The sequence below is a fragment of the Taudactylus pleione genome, unplaced genomic scaffold, assembly GCF_031769625.1.
Source record: "Taudactylus pleione unplaced genomic scaffold, aTauple2 ptg000817l, whole genome shotgun sequence".
In the NCBI taxonomy this organism is placed as follows: Eukaryota; Metazoa; Chordata; class Amphibia; order Anura; family Myobatrachidae; genus Taudactylus; species Taudactylus pleione.
Genome location: NW_028285219.1, coordinates 563,318 through 584,636, shown reverse-complemented (window position 1 = coordinate 584,636; position 21,319 = coordinate 563,318). Strand labels below are relative to the sequence as shown.

The 21,319-nt window shown below is 45.7% G+C and overlaps 1 protein-coding gene across 3 annotated transcripts in view; it reads left to right on the top strand.

Annotated features, from left to right (window-relative positions):
- The window catches only part of MXRA7 (matrix remodeling associated 7), a 50,376-nt gene extending 32,014 nt beyond the window's left edge, over positions 1-18,362 (top strand). For 2 of the 3 annotated variants that reach the window (XM_088458216.1, XM_088458217.1), the window contains one exon: positions 15,824-17,517. In XM_088458216.1, coding sequence (XP_088314342.1) covers positions 15,824-15,863 — 40 coding nt within the window. In that variant the 3' untranslated portion in view covers positions 15,864-17,517. Of the gene's footprint in view, positions 1-15,823 lie in introns of all 3 variants that reach the window. The other variant, XM_088458215.1, reaches the window with a different exon arrangement.
- Positions 18,363-21,319: the final 2,957 nt, after the last annotated feature.

Sequence of the window (21,319 nt, the reverse complement as noted above, 5' to 3'; positions counted from 1 at the left end):
TTAATGCCCATCACTACTATACCTTATGCAAAGAAAGGGTTAAAGGTTCTCTTCTGCTAGTGATAAATATTTGCAGTGGTGTTTTTATGCACATTCATTTGGTCATTTAGTTCATGTCAAATACAAATGAATTAAAAAAATAATAATTTGTACTGCAGTTTATAATATACCTTTATTACACCCTAGAACACAAATAGACATTTAATACAAAAATATGTAAATGTAATTTTTAGTTCAATCTTGCATAATAATTCCTTTTAAAAATGTACTTTTAACAAAAAAAAAATGTACATCCTTCATACAAATTCTCCTAACATTCTTGTGTGTATATATATATATATATATATATATATATATATATATATAATATATACCTCACACATGCATAATAAAAAACTCTTGACACAGAAACCCAGTACAGAGCTTCTACTACAGACAAACAGTTACAAACACTTTTGATGGTCATATAGACCAGTTTATTCTAAAAATTGCAAAAAGTTACCCATTTCTGCATAAAATAATCCCTGGTACTGTATGTTCCATGGCCGGTATCCAGTCCTTCTGGTTCTGCTGCAATACTGCACTAATGCTTTCGTCCGGTGAATATGTTTAAGTGGAACTTTGTCTCCCTCATGTGTTTGGTACACTTAACTGCAAATAATTTAATTGTTTTGTTTCATCAGTATTTCATAAGTCCAATAAGCAGTAACTAATTAATGGTTTGAAAATACTGGTCTGTAAAACAATTTATAGGAGAATCTTTACCCCTTCAATGCCAGATTCCCGTGCAACCCTCCCTATTTACACACAAGGTATTGTAGTGACTCACTTGCTGTAATTATTAATTGCACTTGAGTGTTTGATGTAGAAAATCATGCCAGGAGTAAAATTACGGTTGTTGCTAGATCCAAGTTGGAGAAAGGACCTCTGACGTCACAACCACGTGACTGCTACGGCAGGGCCGGTCAGCTACCAGTGTTACTATCCATGTGGTCACAGAGGTGAAATATAAACCTGTGGCAAGCGAAGCGAGCCAACGTGCCCAAAGTGTGGCAAGCGAAGCGAGTCTGCAAGGGGTCACTTTTGGCCCCAGTTCTGAACCTTGCCCCTCCCCCTTTTGGGTCATGTGGTTGTGACGTCAGAGGTCCTGTACAGCACCTTGTTCTAGACCTAACCATAAAATTACCCTCAGATCATTACCCATAATGCACTGTGCAAGCTAATCCAATGTGATCATTACTACCCATAATGCAATGTGCAAACTAATGCAATGCATGGAGAATAGAACAGTTTTGACACTTCCACTGATTTACCCACAAACACTCACGCTATTGCTTGGTGATGTAACCCAGTTCAATACACAAAGGATTTTTCTACTTGATAACATAATTGTACAGAGTTAGGTGATTGTGCACTTTTAATTTATATTTTATCAGGGCACAAGCCCAGAAAAACACCATATTAAGGCCACATACCCACTGATGTCTGATATGCGTTTTTACTAGTGTTTTATAATTTATTGTGTAGCTTCAAATGTACGGAAATGGAACAAATAGAGTTCTGATAAATGCAATGCAACGCTAGTAAAAATGCAAATGGGGTTGTTCTTAGAACAATGTTTCTTTTAGTATTACAGCAGAATGCATGCATTAAAAATGCATGATGTAAAACACATCCAAATGCCAGTGGGTATGTATTCTAAGGACAATGGGCTTTATTCAGAGACGGCCGTACGGTCTACGACCGCACGGCCGCCTCGATGTTTGTCTAGTGCGCATGCGCACGAGGGAGCCGGCTCCTTCGTGCGCATGCGTGAGACCCGCTACGACCGACAGCGCCAGTCGTAGCGGGTCTCTTTCCAAAGGGGGCGAGCTGTCGATGTTGATTGACAGCTCGCCCCGTTTGGAAGGCGGGCCGCGGGGGGTGGTGATAACCCACAGCCTAACGACCGAAACAGAGGCGGCCGGTCAGGATGCAAGCGGCCGCCCAGTTTCTGAGCGACCGCTTACATCCTCCGACCGCCTCTGAATGAGGCCCACAAACCTCTGGCTTGGAATGATTAACAGATATTTCTGTACTCATGTCCTCCTATTAACACTTATTACTGCAGTCTAAAAAATCTGTACAGTGCAAGCAGATATATAGCATATTTCCCCCTTAAGAGTTCAGGATTTTAATAGCCATGATTGTAATGCAGGAGTGCACACCTGTAAGCTCATTGTGAGGTGCTAGCTCTGCATAGCTTTCCATAATATCCTGATAATATAACAGTGCTGTAACGGGATGTAGTGGGCATCCCGACGGCCAGAATGCCGGTGCTCAGAATGCCGGCGCCGGAATCCCGTCAGGGGTCAGAATCATGGCACCGGTATCCTGACCGCTGACACCCCGACGTTAAGTATTAGGGTTGGGGGGGGTTAGGCACTAGGGGTAGGGTTAGGCTGCAGGAGGGGAGGGTTAGAGTTAGGCTGCGGGAGGGTAGGGGTAAGGTTAAGGAAAGGGTTAGACAACTTGCCTCCACGTGTTAGTATTGCAAACCAATCGAGATTCCAGCGTCAGCTTTCTGACCGCCGGTCATGTGTGCGCCGGCATCCCGTAAAAACCCACTGTACAAACCTGTCCTTACAATCAAGTTCTCTCATGCACTCTATTTCATGGGCGTAGCTATAGTGGGTGCAAGTGGTACTATTGCTATGGGACCCAGAGGTTTAGGGGGACCCGGACCCAGCTCATATAGTTGTCTAACCAAGTTTCCGAAATTGCCTGCTTAGAAATTGGATCTGGCCCATTGTCCGGGCCTGAAAAGCGGGAATTGTCAGTAGCCATCTTTGTCTCTCCCTCTCAGTAAAGCTCCACACTGATATGATCCATTGCCCTCAATCCTGTTTCACATTCACAGACACAGACACAGTTGAGCTAATCAGTAAGCCCAGCACTGTCGAAGAGTAAGCTTCTCCTTGTTTCCGACCTTAGTTAAGATGGGGGGGCCAGAATTGAGCTCCAAGGAGGGGGCACACAGGTCGGCTCAGCGCGGAGTGGCATGGATGATGTGATTGCGTCATCATTGCCCTGCCCACTGCTACACAATACCTCGATTAACGGCACTGTGAAGTGGGGGACGGGGCCACGATGACGTAATTCAGCGTGAATTGTGTGATTGGCCGGCCGAACCGCCGCTTCATTCAGCAAGTGGCTGGCTGGCTCCAAGAGATTCGCCTAATCTTCCGGGCAGCCAGAAGAGCCACCCGATTTTCAGGAGTCTCCCTGCCATTCCATAAGAGTAGGCAAGTACCCTTCAGGTAGGAGCTGGTTAGTCCCCACCTCGTGTGTGGCATAATGTGAGCTGGTGACACTGTTTGACATAATGTGCACTGGCATCACTACAATGCAAAGGCAAATGCGGGGGGGGGGGCTGGGGAGCGCTCCGGTTGCCTGGAAACCCCCCTCCCCAACCCATACCATGACCAAAATAGAAATACAAAATCAGAGAATATTACTAGTGCTGCATGTTTTCCTCAGTATCACAAATGAAATAATTAGCACCCACTGTGGATCTTTTTACATATGTTAGCCAGTAATTAATTCACCTGTGTACCAACTAGGAGATTTGCAAAACATGCACTGTTATGGTTTAACAGCTATAGACCATCTATAGGGTTAATTATTAATACTGTTATCCAGTGCATAAAGAAACTAATATATACATATATGTCCAGGGGAGTGCTAGGTTGTTCTGCTGTTCCCCCAGGCTCCCAGTTTGCTCCCATACTCTGGAATGTTGCCCAAACATAAAGCTTAGACAGGATGGCCTTACTGTCGCATCTAATGGCTTACTGTGATCGCTAGTCCTATCTATGTTGGAATTATGATATACACTACACTTTGTATGATACATATTAAAGCTGGGTAAGTGCTAATTATGTCCTCTTCATGGAATTGCCACACCGGCTCTAAAATCAAATGTAAACAAAATAGCAATTACAGCACAACAAATAATGACAGAAATATAAATAAAATCAATACCAATATTTTAAATCTAATGCTGGGCATACACGGCCAGATAAAATGCCTGTCAGACCGACAGACATTTTATCTGGACGGCTGCCAGCCGCAGATGTCGCTAGCATACACTGTGAGATTTCTCTCACAGTGTATTCGGCAGACATCTGCGCTCCGCCCCCGTGGGAGGAGACATTTCCCTGTTCCGTCCGTAGGAAGGAACACAGGAAATGTCTGTCTGTCGGCCGCGGCTGGGCATACATTGCCCGATGCGGGCGACAGTTTAACGGGAAATATCGCATCGGACGGGCATGCTGGACAATCTGGCATGCCCGACCGAGCAATATTTAACCCTCGGTCGCCCCCCCCACACGCTACAATTATCAGGGCAATCCGCCGATATCATGGCGGATCGCCCCGATAATTGTAGCACGTATAGCCAGCATGAGAATTGTAAAAACACAAATATAGTAACCTAAAATAAAGTTATAATAAAACACATATCTACGTGTAAATAAAAAATTGCATCACATTAAAGTTTGCGACAGCAGCAACCCCATCCATGCTAGTATTCATTCAGTTCCAAGTGGTAAGACATGTGACTGAAGAATGGCCCATGAAGTGAATATCAGTAATTAAAGCAGTCTCCTGGTATTTATGGTACTGATTATATCCAGCATGTATGGTATAGTTATCAGATCTGTGTGGAGTAATATGGGGTACCTTTAGCAATACTGGCAATGTCTTGCAATATAGTGTCCTCTGGAGCATGGGTCTGTTCAGCCGGTATTGAAGAGAGAATGATGTGCCAATGGAGACAGGATAAGGTGGGCTCCTGCTGAGCTGAAGATGGTGGTGCGTAGGTATGCCAGTGCTTGACGCGTTTTGCTATGTGCAATCACAGCTTTTTCAAAGGTGATGTTATACTGGCCCAAATCCTCTTTTATACCGTCCTTCCAAGATGGCTGCTGATTAGCAGCTGATGCAAATGATCAGAAACATTCTATTTAGTAATGGATAACAATACAAAATCACAGTGGTAATGGTCATCAGTAATAAATGGAGACAAACCTACTTTTACTATAATTATATAACTCATATAAATACAATGTGAGTGAGTACAGGTTATAATGAACAACGCCAATCTACTTACCAGCTGGGGCTGTCTCCGATCCGCTCATGTGATGTAAACAAACACAACATGGGATGGAACTGAGTGATGGAGCGTAATGATCAGCTCCAGGTTGCTCACTGGTCACAGCCAACAGGTTGTGTACTCACTGAGATTTCAGCTTCTTGTTAAACAGGGTACACACTTGTCCAATACTCAGGAGATCAGACTCCAGAACAGACTGTTTATACAATCCTTCTGCAGACCTGCTCGCAGATTCTACACCATGCTTGCTTACCCTCCCGCATTCCACGGGAGCCTCCCGGTATAAGCTGGGAGCTCCCGCTACCCCGGAAAGTATGTGGGATCCCCCAGATTTCCCCACTGCCTCATCCAATCTCAGCAGTCAGCACTGCGCATGTTTTAGTTGGTTGGGTTCGGGGCCTGCACTTAAGGACGTGACATAATTTCACCGGTCACGCAGGGTTTTGGATAGTGGTAGCCGCCTATCCCTGGCCCAGCACGCAGTCTCATTGCCTTACATGGGGGAGTATGTCCCCTGCACTGGGCTCCTTAAAAGCGTTTGGGCTGGCCCGGCAGCCTGGAAGCACTTGTTGCACCTGTGCATTTAAACCTCTCCTCAGGGGAAAGGTAACCTCTTTTTTTTATTAGTCCAGCCACACTTACTCTAAACCCCGCCCTCTACCACGGGAGGACGGGACCTAGTAATGTGCCAAGACCTAACTGGGGCTGACCCCAGCAATTAGCTGCCACCCAGCATAGGCAAACGCAGGGAGGGTTCCGGTTGCCTGGAGACCCCTCTCCACAGGCCACACCATGTCCATTATATAAATAGTGATATAGAATTATATTACTGCTGCATGTTCTTCTCAGCATAACAAATGGAATAATTAGCACCACCTGTGGATCTTTTGTGTCAGCCGGTAATAAATACACCTGTGCACCAATATGGAGATCTGTAAAAACATGCACTGTTAGGGGAGCACTGCTATAGACCATCAATAGGGTTAATTATTAATACCATATAATAATACACTATCCAGTGTATGATGATACCAATATGTACAGTTATGTTCAAGGCACTGCTAGGTTCTTCTGCCCGGATTAGTTCCAGTGCTCGGGAATGGGGCCCACATTTGAAATAAAAATATTCAGCTCAGACAGGATGGCCCTACTGCTGCATTTAATGGCATACTGTGATCGCTGATCCTGTATATGCTGGAATTATGACACAATAAACTTTGTATGATGTATAATAAAGCTGATTAAGTGATAATTATGCCCTCTTCATGGACTGGCCACACTCACTCTAAAATCAAGTATTTGGAAACCCCCCTCTAGAAATCCTGCGTTTGCCACTGCCCAGGGATTAATCATCACAGCATTGCGGCACCGCTGCCTGCTCAGCACCTCCCCAATTCAGTGACACTCTGTGAGAAACTGTAGCCAGCCAACCAGCCAGCTTCTCCCCCCCCCACAGTGTGACTGTTATCTGATGTACACAGCCTACATACCCCCCCCGCAGTGTGCAGCCAATCTACCCCCCCTCCCTTCAGCGTGAGCTGATATAGTCAGTATTAGCTGATGTAGATAGTCTCCAGGCTCCCCCACCCCCCTGCTGTGAGCATCCCTATAGCTAGCCAATCCAACACTCCCCCCATCTATGGTCCCTGTAGCTGGCCGAAGCGTAAACCCCTGTAGCTAGTGTCCACCCCCCACCCCTGTAGCCAGCCTCCAACACTGATCTTCTGCCTGTGACATAAGGTGCAACTAGGAAAAGGGAGACTGCACTCTGCTGAGTAAGAAGTATTCACATCGCTTCACTTTTTCCACATTTTGTTATGTTACAGCCTTATTCCAAAATGGAATAAATAAATTTTTGTCCTCAAAATTCTACACACATGTGTAAAAAGTTTTTTTTTTTTAGATTTTTGCAAATTGAATTAAAAAGAAACCACTAAACACACAAGTAACGATTTTGTAACCAACGATTTTCTGTCAGATTTTTCCCTTCAAAAAGTGAACAATATTTTGAAGTGTAATGAACGATTTTTACAATGATGAACGAAAATGTTCCTTCCCTTAATGAAAATCGTTATGTTGGACAGTCTGAAATGGACGATGAACTACAAACTGCAAATGGGAGCGCGCTTGAACGATTATCGTTCATCGTTATAACTCAGCAACTGAACGATTTTTTGAACGATTGAACGATAACAACGTCGTTAATGACAAATCATTAAAAAAATCGTTACATGTGTAAGCACCTTAAAAAATCACATGTGCATAAGTATTCACGACCTTTGCCGGGAAGCTCAAATAGAGCTCAGGTGCATCCTGTTTCCACTGATCATCCTTGAGATGTTCCTACAGGTTAATTGGAGTCCACCTGTGGTAAATTCAGTTGAATGGACATGATTTTGAAAGGCATACACCTGTCTATATAAGGTCCCACACTTGACAGTGCATGTGAGAGCACAAACCAAGCATGAAGTCCAAGGAATTGTCTGTAGACCTCTGAGACAGGATTGTCTCGAGGCACAAATCCTGGGAAGGGTACAGAAAAATATCTGCTGCTTTGAAGGTCCCAATGAGCACAGTGGCCTCCATCATCCATAAATGGAAGAAGTTCGGAACCACCAGGACTTTTCCTAGAGTTGGCTGGCCATCTAAACTGGGCGATTGGGGGAGAAGGGCCATAGTCAGGGAAGTGACCAAGAACCCGATGGTCACTCTGTCAGAGCTACAGCATTCCTACATGGAGAGAGGAGAACCTTCCAGAAGGACAACCATCTCTGCAGCAATCCACCAATCAGGCCTGTAAATTAGAGTGGCCAGACGGAAGCCACTCCTTAGTAAAAAGTACATGGCAGCCCACCTGGAGTTTGCCAAAATGCACCTGAAGGACTCTCTGGTCTGATGAGAAAAAGATTGAACTCTCTGGCTGGAATGCCAGGCGTTATGTTTGGAGCAAACCAGGCACCGCTCATCACCAGGCCAATACCATCCCTACAGTGAAGCATGGTGGTAGCAGCATCATGCTGTGGGGATGTTTTTCAGCGGCAGGAACTGGGATAGAGGGTAAGATGAATGCAGCAATGTACAGAGAAATCCTGGATGAAAACCTGCTCCAGAGCGCTCTTGACCTCAGACTGGGGTGACTGTTCATCTTTCAGCAGGACAACGACCCTAAGCACACAGCCACGATATCAAAGGAGTGGCTTCAGGACAACTCTGTGAATGTCCTTGAGTGGCCCAGCCAGAGCCTAGACTTGAGTCCGATTGAACATCTCTGAAGAGATCTGAAAATGTCTGTGCACCGACACTTCCCATCCAACTTGATGGAGCTTGAGAGGTGCTGCAAAGAGGAATGGGCTAAACAGCCCAGAGATAAGTGTGCCAAGCTTGTGGCATCATATTCAAAAAGACTTGAGGCTGTAATTGCTGCCAAAGGTGCATCAACAAGGTATTGAGCAAATGTTGTGAATACTTATGTACGTGTGATTTCTTAGTTTTTTTTTAAATTACCGTACATTTGCAAAAATCTCAAAAAACTTTTTACAAGTTGTCATTATGGGGTATTGTGTGTAGAATTTTGAGGACAAAAATGAAATTATTCCATTTTGGAATAAGGCCGTAACATAACAAAATGTGGAAACAGTGAAGCCGGATGCACTGTGTGTGTGTGTGTGTGTGTGTGTGTGTATATATATGTATATATATATATATGTGTATATATATATATATATATATATACATACTGTATATGTGTGTGTACACACACTGTACATATATATATATATTTATATATGTCATACAAGCACACACACGCACTCGCTGTTTGTGTATTTTTTATATGTATATATCACTCCAAAATAAGGAAGGGAACTCAGAGACTTTTAAATGCATAAAAATAGGTGAAATGTATTCAGCAACGTTTTGGAGTGCAACCCCCTTTCTCAAGCCATCACCAACAGGTTGTTATGCTGTTGGTGATGGCTTGAGAAAGGGGGTCGCACCCTGAAACATTGCTGAATACATTTCACCTATTTTTATGCATTTAAAAGTCTCTGAGTTCCCTTCCTTATTTTGGAGTGATGTCATGTAATTGAAGCGAGCACCAGTGCCTACTGAACATTTTTGGAGTGCTTCCGGCAGACATATTCGATATATCTATCTATCTATCTATCTATCTATCTATCTATCTATCTATCTATCTATCTATCTATATATATACATTGTATGTATAGCATATGCACAAACACATATATATATATATATATATATATATCTCGTACACACGACTTACTCTCTGGCACTCACTGCTTGTATCTTATATTTTACTTTTTTAAAATTCCATAACATGTCAACATGTAGTGGATATTTTCATTATTTCCTTAAGATGGGTACACACTATGCAGTACATTGTACGATATATCGCCCCAAAAGCAGCCTAATCCTTTCCCCCTATCCCCAATACATACCGTTGGGATGCCGGCGGTCAGGATGCTGGAGCCGGTAATCTGACTGTTGTCAGGATATCGGCGCCGGAATAATTTGGTCTGGCCCATGGACCTGTTTTCTGCTAGCCTCATCTGGCTAGCAGGGTGCCTAGAATGGTATCCTGCAGTCAGAATCTATGCAGCAATGCCGTCTGGAGCGTCCTTAGCAGTGGTGTAACTAGGGTATTTGGAGCCCAGGGCAAATTTGAAAAGGGAGCCCCCCCCTCATCACCCCGATATGTGCGCGCGCCGAAGGCGCGTGCAGGAAAAAATGAGCGTGTTCACTTAAAAATGGGGAGTGTCAACATGACACACCCCTTTATTTTCACGCTGAACATTCCTATCCATATGCAGTTGCACCTTAACCCCAGTAGTACCCCTTATACAGTACCCCCAGTATGCAGTTGTGGTCCCTCTTATGCAGGCTCATAGTAGTGCCCCTCATACAGTATCCCCAGTAGTGGTCCCCCTTATACAGCCCCCAATTAGTTCCCCTTACTCAGTGAACCCAGTAATGGTCCCCCCAAATGCAGTGCCCTATGTAGTGTTCCCTCTTATGCAGTGTCCCCAATAGCAGTCCCCACAATGCAGTGCGCCCAGTAGTGGTATCCCCTTATGCAGTGCCCTTTATATAGTGCCCCCAGTAGTAGTCCCCCCCCCAAAGCAGTTTTCCCAGTAGTGGTCCCTCTTATGCAGGCACCCAGTAGTGATCCCCCCTATCTAGTGCCCCCTGTAGTGGTCCCCCCAGTGCAGTGCCCCTAGCAGTAAGCCCCTTATATAGTGCCCCCAGCAGTAGTACCCCCCCTCTCATGCAGTGATCCCACTAGTGGTCCCCCTGATGCAGGCCCCCCAGTAGTGACCCCCCCATATCCAGTGGTCCCTGTAGTGGTCCTTCCTATTATTGCCCCCAGTTGTGGTCCCCCCAGTGCAGTTCCCCTAGTAGTAGGCCCCGCTCCCGCCGCCTCCCGCCAGTCCTCCCGGGCTGGCGCGGTCAGCATTATGGGAGAGACGTCATGATGTCATGACGTCTGTCCCATTATCCACTGCAGGAGCCAGAATGGAAGCCCGGCTCTTGCAGTGGGTGCTGCAGCAGTCAATGAGAGTCTAGCTGACTCTCATTGGCTGATGTTTAACACACGCATCGCTGCCAGCGCTGGCAGCGATGCGTGTGTTACGCACAGCCTGAGCCCGCCTCCTAGCGCTATTGGGCAAGCGCTCAGGGTGAGGGAACGGGCTCAGGTGTGCAGCACAGGACCGGCGCTGGAAGCCTAGCGCCAGTCCTGTGTAAATGTGTAGCGCTGACCGCACTCACTGCGGTCGGAGCTACTCTGGTGGCTAACTAGGGCGGGCCGGACCGTGGCCGGCGGCGCCCCCCCGCCCCGCCGGTCCCACGATGCCCACGGCACGCGCCCTGCCCGACCCCCCCTAGTTACGCCACTGGTCCTTAGGACGCTTCAGATGGTCACACCACTGCCCTGACAGCTCCCCGGAGCATGCTGAGGATGCACAGGGCATTGCTGTAATCACAGACAATTGTGGCCCCGTCCCTGTCTGACATCACACAGAGGGGGCGTGGTTTGTACCGTGCTTGCAAATAATGTTATACATATCAAAATGGCACTCGGTAGAAAAAAAGTTCCCCACCCCTCATCTACAATCTCCCTCAAGCTAGTTTTCAAAAGTAGGCAAGTATGTTCTACATCCAATATATGCGTACACACTTGTTCAGTAGAACAATTTTTCAGTAGACCTCCAATCTGTATCTGATGAAACAGAGGGCCTGATTCAGAGCCGGACGCTCTGACCAGAGCTCTCGCTCTGAATCAGGGCCCTCCTCCCTCAACTTGGAGCGGCCTCATGGACGCTCGCATAGCTGTGGGTTACCACCCACAGCTATAGCGAGCGTCCATGATGATGGTCGCGATGGTCAAGACCATCGTGACCATCGGGCTTGCAACGAGACCCTGCGGTAGGGTCTCGGTGACCGCAAGCCCTGGAGTGATTTTGGCTCTATCAGAGCCAAAATCACTCCCACTGACATCACTACTGATGTCAGTGGGGCCGGACTCAGACGGTAGGCGTTCCCATGGGAACGCCTCCATCTGGCAGCCACGCCCCCGGCACGCCCACCAAAGGGGGCGTGCTGTCACTCACCATCGACAGCATGCCCCCTTTGGTGCGAGACCCATAACGACGGCTTGGCCGTCGTTATTTGGGTCTCGCGCATGCGCACAACGGAGCTCTCTCTGTCGTGCACATGCGCAATTCTGCACCATCGACCCGCTTGCGAGCTTCCTGCGCTCGCGAGCGGGTCTGAATGACCCCCAGAGGCCCTGATTCAGAGCCGGACGCTCTGACAGAGCGCTCGCTCTGAATCAGGGCCGTCCCTCTGTTTTTTTTGAGTGGCCTCCTGGCCGCTCGCATAGCTGTGGGTGACCACCCACAGCTATAGCGAGCAGCCAAAAAGATGGTCGTGATGGTCAAGACCATCGTGACCATCGGGCTTGCGACGAGACCCTTGTGCTAAGGTCTCGCCTGCCGCAAGCCCTGGAGTGCTTTCGGCTCTATCAGAGCCGAGAGCACTCCCACTGACATCACTTGTGATGTCAGTGGGGCCGGCCCCAGACGGTAGGCGTTCCCATGGGAACGCCTCTGTCTGGCCAGCCACGCCCCCAGCACGCCCACCAAGGGGGCGTGCTGTCACTCACCATCGACAGCACGCCCCCTTTGTAGCGAGACCCGGAGCTATCCGGGTCTCGCGCATGCGCACGACGGAGCCGGCTCCCTCGTGCGTATGCGCACTGGGCCAACATCGACCCGCTTGCGAGTGCTCAGCGCTCTTGAGCGGGTCTGAATCAGGCCCAGTGTTCTGAAAATTGTCTGTCACTCACACACAAATTTGCATAATAAGGGGCAGAGCTACAGTGCATAGTATGATCTGTGCAGACTAAAGAAAAGGTTGATTTAAAAAAATGCATAGGGTTCCCCCCAACATTAGTAACCAGCCCTGGACCTGTAGTCCTTCTGTTAAGAAAATATTTAAATAAATAATAAATACAGGACACCTTTGTTTTAGTAATTTATTGACATGCACCTTCACCTGGATGGCGACGGTGCCAGGATCTTTTCGGATACCATCTACAGCGCTGTAAGTAGCGATCCCGGTGCCTGGTCAAGCCACGCCTCCTCCGAGTGACACACCCTTCCCACACGGCTAACAGCTAACCCGGCCCGCTATACTATACATTCGGGTTGCTGGCTGTCGAGATTCCGGCGTCAGTATCTCAACTGATGTTGTGATTCCTGCGCTAGCATCCCATTCGGCGGTCACCTAAGTACATCCCACTGTACCATTGGTGCCAGTACCTACTCCAGAAAAAAACAGGACAAGCCTCCCCTCTGAATGATCTCTGGTTTTGCAAAGATAGGGAAAATCTTGCATTACACAATTAAATATAATCATACCTTTAGAAAAATTTGCAGAGAAGGTGAGGAGTTTACTGTTTGAACTCTTCGAGAGCTAAATTTTGGAAGTGTTATATAGTATATAAAAGGCAAATCTACTGATCTACAACTTTCCAAGATTCACAATACTGCATACATAGTGATATCTATCTATCTATCTATCTATCTATCTATCTATCTATCTCTGTCATATCTATCTATCTATCATTATCTATCTATCTATCTATCTATCTATCTATCTATCTATCTATCTATCTATCTATCTATCTATCTATATCTATCTCTGTCTGTCATATCTACAGTATCTATCTATCTATCTATCTATCTATGTATCTATCTATCTATATCTGTCTGTCATATCTATCTATCTATCTATCTATCTATCTATGTATGTCATATCTATCTATCTATCTATCTATCTATCTATCTATCTATCTCATATCTATCTCTGTCTGTCATATCCATCCATCCATCCTACAAGAACCACTGTCCCTGCATAAGACATCACAGCAAAAAAAAACAAGGCGTCTTTTGGATTTTCAAAATACTCCTCCACAGTTCTTACTCTGCCCCTCTTCGAGGTGTCAGGTTCAAGACCTAAATTTATAGACTGTTACTCTATTAAGGTGCCCACACACATACCGATCTGCACACGATCCCACGATGTGTGCGATTTCCCCTGAACTCTCCCCCGGCAGCTCCCCGGCAGCTCCTACACACGATTTGGAGTAAAAAGCATCCAATCTGACTTAAGATCTATCGTGCATCTTAACTTTTTTTTTTTTTCCAAGTGCATTTTGTCCCAGATTGTCAGATCTGCCCTATTGCACGGCAGATCTGACGATGCGATGTGCGACCAGCGGGGACGCGCATCGTGATCGTGAGTTAGGACACACGATTTCCTCACGATTTGGCCATATTTTACACGATCTGTCGTCACGATTCGTCGGAATCGGCCAGATCGTGTAAAATATCACTATGTGTGTGGGCACCGACATTCAGGGCCAAATAGAGTGAGAGATTAGAAAATGTTAGAGTTTAGTAGTGACACTATCACATTGGTCAAATTTTTTTTCAAAATTGGAAAACATCTGGATGAGGGCTTAAATTGTGAGAGTTTTTTTGAGTCTAAAAACATGCAAGTTTGCATGTTCTCATACTTTATTACATTGGCCGAGTTTAAAAAGTGCTTACTGCTAAACCCTCACTAAACTCTCACCCTATTACATTTGGCCCATAGTTACCTGGAGGAGCAGAACCACTGATCAACATGGGGGCTTGGTTCCCTTCTATAGGAACTACACCAAGATTTGCTTAATGGTTAGCCAAGCACCTATAGTGGCTGGCCACACCCCCTCTGATGCATGACCACACCCCTTAAGCATGGGCCTCTACCACTGTATTCCCTTCATGTCCCAGTCCGACACTGCCTCTATGACTGGATGTAGTAATGAGATCGACGGCCGCGATGCCGCTGGTCTCGATACAGACAGGGAAATCCCGACAATGGACTCAAGGTAGGCGTCAAAATACCGGCGCCTATCTTAATCCTGACACCGGAATGCCGAAGGACGTCATCTCGACCTAGGTAAGTCTGGGGTGCCCTTAGCCTTAGCCTCGGGGGGATGTTAGGGTTAGGCACCCCTAGGGGGGAGGGTTAGGCACCCCTGGGGAGGGTTAGGCACTAAAGGGGGAGGGTTAGGTTTAGGCACTAACGGGAAGGGTTGGGTGCGGGGTGGGGAGGGATAGGCACGAAGGGGGAGGGTTAGGTTTATGCACAAAGGGGGAAGGGTTAGGTTTAGGCACTAACAAGGAGGGTTAGGGTGCGGGGTGGGGAGGGTGAGGCTACAAGAAGGGAGTGTTATGGTGAAAGGGGGGAGGGTAAATATGTTTAACCAACACCTGTCGGGGATACCAACCATCGGGATGCCGCTGTCGGTATTCTGACAGGAGGCATCCCGACAGCCGGCATTACACACCCATTCCCTCTAGGACCCATAGCCGCATAATTCCTGCAATCACTATAGTTCTGTACCTGGCTTCTAGGCAATCCAAATCTTTTGACACACAATTGTAGAGTTGTGAAAGAAAATAGGGCAGCGTTTTCGTACATTCTGCTTGTGCCAAGTATTAGTAGCAGTAGTGCACCCTGCAGAGATATAAACATGTTTTAGGTAAACTATTTATCTCATATTAGAAATGCTTTCTTTGTATTGTTGTACATAACTGGGTTTACTTGCTCATTTAATAAAATATGGAGGTATCCTCTAAAGGCAACCAGTGCCAGATTAACAACAGGGTAGCTGGGGAGGTCGCAAAGGGGCCCACACACACAGGGAGATGCCCCCACATAAAGCTACGTCACTAGCATGGGGAGGGGCGGGCACTTTGACATATGTGAACTGAGGTTTTTGTGTGGCATGATGTGAACTGGGGGTCACTGCAGTGTGCTTAACACGTTTGGTGCTGTGAATATTTTATTTTTCACATAATACTTTTTAATAACATCGTCAGCATACAGTATCATATTGACAATTTTATTGGTGGTGGCCTCCACAAGTTGGTTGACCTGGGCCCCCCACAAACCTTAATCCAGCACTGAAAACAAATATGAGTGTACCACTTAGAAGAGTTAGGAAGCCCCACGTGTCCATTTACCAATTTCTCCTGAATGAGAGATTTCATATGAAACTAGTCATTCCCTTTTTTTTTTGTCTCTCTACAGACTTGAAGATTATAAGAAGTTACCCTTACAGTCCAGCTAAAGAGATTTACTGAAAAGATCAGATCTGCCCACCCCAACAATACTATGTCAGAAATGCAAAAATATGAATCACTTCTATAGGAGAACACCTGAAAATAAAAGAAAATCTATTATTGATATAGCTGTAAGGAAGATGGGATCACTAAGCACAATGATTGATCTTACATAGTCCTGTACTGCAGCGGGACTGGGCCTGCTCACCTCACGTCTGTAGGAGACATACATTGTGAATGGTTGAATCACTCTTTCTATTAACGCAGTATTATATGACCTAGCGCTTGATAGAGAAATGTCAGCTAGGCCAAATGGATTGTGCAAGACCCTCTGGCGTGCATTATTCATCTTAGAGGGGTTTATATTGCATACCTGCATTTTAAAAAAGCTTTGACAGGATTTATCCTTCTGTGCAATATCCGGTTTTAAAACTATGCAAATTATGCCTTATGTTGACATACTGTATACATTGTAGCTTAATACTTAAACATAATCTTTGAATGGCATGACAGGCACAGCACATTTAAATGGTAGATTCTTTCAGTCTCATTGACCCTGGAGCCTGGTGTGAACTGATGTCACTATTTCTTTGGCAAGCTGAATGCTATAGAATTGCCTAGCTGGGCTTTGTAATGTTTTAGGTAGTAAAATCCTCTGCAGAATATAAGTGCTTCAATGCCTTCACTAACTGCCGTCTTGCATCATCAGCACTACATCTTACACATCTTTCCCTCTATAACACCATTCACACTACTTTATACACCGGTTATACTGTATCATGCTGAATGCCTTTACTGCAATGTTTGCTGCTCTAGCTGCCTTTACATAGTCCTGATCTACACTAATTTTATAATAACCGATGCAAGTTGTAACATATATAGCAAGGATTCATTAAAAAATATAGCTGGACATTTTTCAAAACTGTTCCACAGGTTACTGAAGAAAAGGTGGCATTTGCCACAGTAGCCAATCAGTCATTTGCTTTTATTTTGTGTTTTATTTTGTGAACAAGAAAAGTGACAGCTTGATTCTGATTGCTTGTTGTGGGGAACTTAACCTTTTCTGCATAAATATCTTTGCACAAGTTTACATAAATGTTCCCATTGAATCATGAAAGTGTCTAGCATGAAGATATACCTTTGTCAGCTAAACGGTGGAAGCCGGCATTTTTTTGGGGCTAAACTATTATTCACAAGAATGCTGAACATTTACTGGAAACATCTGCAATTTTAGAACTCTGTAATGTCACTAGTTGTCAGTGGATTGGTAGGCGGAATAATTGTTTAGCCTACAAAATGGCTGACTCAACTGTATGCTGTAGATGGGTACACTTTATAAATGGTATTCAACCAAAAGCTTGCCAGTTGCAAAAATTAAGAATGCCCCATGTTCTCTCCTGTGTAATTTATATTATCCAGGCAATAGAGACTTACCATCTCTTTGCTGATTAAGAGGTGACTGTGTCCAGTACACCAAAGTTAGATTGCAAGCTCTGCAAGGTAAGGTGGGAGTTTCTTCTATATGTAGTTTAAATGATTCCAGGTAGACATGTTGTGTGTTCTCCTTGCCAGGGTACAGAGGGAACAGCTGGGTGCCATTTTTAAGATGATGGAGAGCAATCGTGAGACCTTTGGGATGATGTCAGAAGGAGATTTGAAGGAGCAACTGAAGCTATACAACATGTAGTGCCCCATATTAGTGGAGACAAACCATAATGTATGCAGGCTGGTTGTAGAAGAAGGTGTTGTGAAGGAACATTTTGACATTTGATGGTGTTTAAATGATGGGAATGCCTGAAAATACTATATTCCAGATTCTACAATGAAGTATTACCAGCCGAGGTGAGAAGTAACCCCTCTAGAGAATGAAAACATTGGTACATTGGACTCATAGTGCAATATCTCCAATTACCCTGAGCACCCTTCATGTTGTCCTCAGTGGGCTTCTAGATATCAGCTCATTCTCTTGGGAGATTACAGTATGGCTTTCAAATTAGCAATCCAAAGCAATAAATGTAGTAATATAGCGATGTAACAGGCAAACAAGAAATCAGGATATACCCACTGTATATCTCTCATTAAAAGCTCTAAAAACTAAACAAAATTGTGTTTTGTTATTCTAAGCCATCATTTTATTTCTTCTTTTATGTTTTATATCACTGCTACACTGTAATTGAATGATTTTTTTATGTATATACCCTCTAAGTATAATTAAATATATATATATATATATATAGTGTTTTCCTTATACTTGTGATTTTGATTTTATCTAGGGTTTTGCTAGCTCAGCTTTATTATACCCATGCTGATATAGAGATAGAAACACTGAAACATGGTACATTACACAGTACATACACTCTGACATGGGGAACTTATGTAGTGACCTAAGTCTAGTAGAGGCTCCTCCCCATTATGGGACTTAGAGATTTTGATAGCTGTGCAGACAGCACATATGTATCTTCTTTAACTATTCTTATCATTTCTAATAAAATATTTTGCAAGCCTTATTCTTGTATTTGTATTTATTTTTTATGACTGCATTAACCTTCTCGTCACTTAGTGCATTCCCAGGAGAGTGGAACACACTACCCCATGTCTGTAGTACAGCACTGACTTCTCAGGTACAACCCAGGGCCGTAACTAGGGTGGTGCGACCAGGGCACCGCAGGGCACGGGGTGCTGTTTGGGCCTGTCAATATTCCTGTTTATTATCATTCTCACTTGTAGCTAGCTCTTCTTTTATCCCCAGCATAACCTGGCCTTCCCTGGCCCTTCCACATGAGTCATGGCTCTTTTTCAGGTGCACTATCTTACGTTCCTATTTAAAAAATGGGGGGAGGGGGGCGCCAATGCTCTCTCTGGCACAGGGCACCAACAAGTCTAGTTATGGCTCTGGTACAACCTATGGTGGTGGGACCATGAAGTCCAATATGACCATGAAGTAAAACCGCAAAAATAAATGATTATAAAATCTGCTGTGTAAGGCAATTGAATCAGATTGCCTCATTATAAGAATACCATCCAAGCTAACCCTCCCACTGTTTGCTTTTGTTTTGTAATCTGTACATTGTATAGATGAAGGGGCAGAGGGTGGTAGCTGAAATCTCCTCCTAAGATGAAAATTACATTTAAGCACATAATGGAACTTTTATAAAAATATCCTTTTTGGTATCGACTATACTTTTTTTTTTTTTTATGGTGGAGGGGAGTTATCACCATTGATCATGGAAGGAAAAAATACATTTCTAACCACAATTTAACAAACATTTTTGTCATGTCAGTGATTCTTTCTTGCAATGACTGGCCTGGCCTGGACTAGTAAGAGATCACTAACCGCTTTTCTGGGCCAGACTCTCCAATTGTGTGCATGTGTCATCTGTGTCTCCACTTGAAAAAAATACAAAAATCTTTACAATTGATTACATTTATTTTAAAAATGGGAAAAAATTTAAAAAAAACATTTACGTATTAAAAAGAAATCTTTATTCAAATAGTAGTGTATATTACTATAGTTTATTTAAGGATTTTATTCTGTTATCACCGTCCTGAGAAAGCTTTCAATGCCTCTGCACACGTCTGGAAGTAACTCTGAACAGAGAGCGAACATGTGTTTCCGTGTTTGCCTGTCATGGGTCAGCCTCTTGCCTGTGTCTCCCAAGACACAGAATAACACCACTAGTTTTATGGAGCATACACATGGTCAGATGTGTCAGATGAATGATCAGTGGCGTAACTAGGGTATTTGGAGCCCAGGGCAAATTTGAAAAGGGACCCCCCCCAACACCTCGAGATGTGCGCGCATCGAAGGCGCGCGCTGAAAAAAAATGGGCGTGGTCACTTAAAAATGGGGCGTGTCAACATGACACAACCCTTTATTTTCACGCTGAACATTCCTATCCATATGCACCTTAACCCCAGTAGTACCCCTTATACAGTACCCCCAGTATGCAGTTGTGGTCCCTCTTATGAAGGCCCATAGTAGTGCCCCTTATACAGTATCCCCAGTAGTGGTCCTCCTTATACAGCCCCCAATTAGTTCCCCTTACTCAGTACCCCCAGTAGTGGCCCCCCAAATGCAGTGCCCCACGTAGTGTTCCCCCTTATGCAGTGCCCCCAGTAGCAGTCCCCACAATGCAGTGCGCCCAGTAGCGGTATCCCCTTATGCAGTGCCCTTTATATGGTGCCCCCAGTAGTAGTCCCCCCCTATGCAGTGCCCTTTATATAATGCCCCCAGCAGTAGTCCCCCCCATGCAGTTTTCCCAGTAGTGGTCCCCTTATGCAGGCACCCTGTAATGATCCCCCCTATCCAGTGCCCCCTGTAGTGGCCCTTCCTATTATTGCCCCCAGTAGTGGTCCCCCGAGTGCAGTGCCTCTAGTAGTAGGCCCCTTTTATAATGCCCCCAGTGGCAGTTCCCCCCCAAGTAGTAGTCCCCAGTAGAGTAGCCCCCCACCAGTAGAGGTCCTCCCAATGGCGCCCCCAGTAGTAGCCACCCCTCCCCCAGTAGAGGTTCCCCCAGTAGTAGCCACCCTCCTCCCCCGTTGTGCAGATAGGTTAAAAAATAAATATATATATATATAAAAATATACTTACCTGAATCTCTGCTCCTGGTCCTGCTCGCGACGCCGCTCCCGCCCGGGCTGGCGCGCTCAGCATTATGGGACAGACGTCATGAAGTCAGTCCCATTACCCACTGCAGGAGCCGGACTGAAGTCCGGCTCTTGCAGTGGGTGCTGCAGCAGTCAATGAGAGTCTATCTGACTCTCATTGGCTGCTGTTTAACACACGCATCGCCGCCAGCGCTGGCGGCGATGCGTGTGTTATGCACAGCCTGAGCCCGCCTCCTAGCGCTATTGGGCAAGCGCTCAGGGGGAGGGAACGGGCTCAGGTGTGAAGCACAGGACAGGCGCTGGAAGCCTAGCACCGGTCCTGTGTAAATGTGTAGCGCTGACCGCACTCATTGCGGTCGGCGCTACACTGGCTAACTAGGGTGGGCGGGCCGGTACCGTGGCCGGCGGCGCCTCCCCACGCCGCCGGTCCAACGGTGCTCAGGACACGCACCCTGCTGGCCCTGCCCTAGTTACGCCACTGTGAATGATTGAACGATTTTGCAAACGGTTTGAACTACGAACGATTTTGACTTGGAATCGTCCAAAACTGACTGCAAACACATCAGATGTCAGATATCGTTATCTGACCATCGGGAACGTGCATCATTCATCGTTCAAACTAGGGGTGAGCGGGTTCGGATTTCTGAAATCCGAACCCCCCCGATCCGAGGCCGATCCGAGTCAGGCTCGACTTTTCCCGCCTGACTCGGATCTGAAATCGAGGCAAAACGTTATCATCCCGCCTTCCGGGTCTCGCGGGTTTTGGATCCTATATAAGGTACCCGCGTCGGCGCCATTTTCTCACTCGGCTGTGGACAGTGAAGAGGGAGGGTGGGAGTTAGGGCTGGCTGGGCTG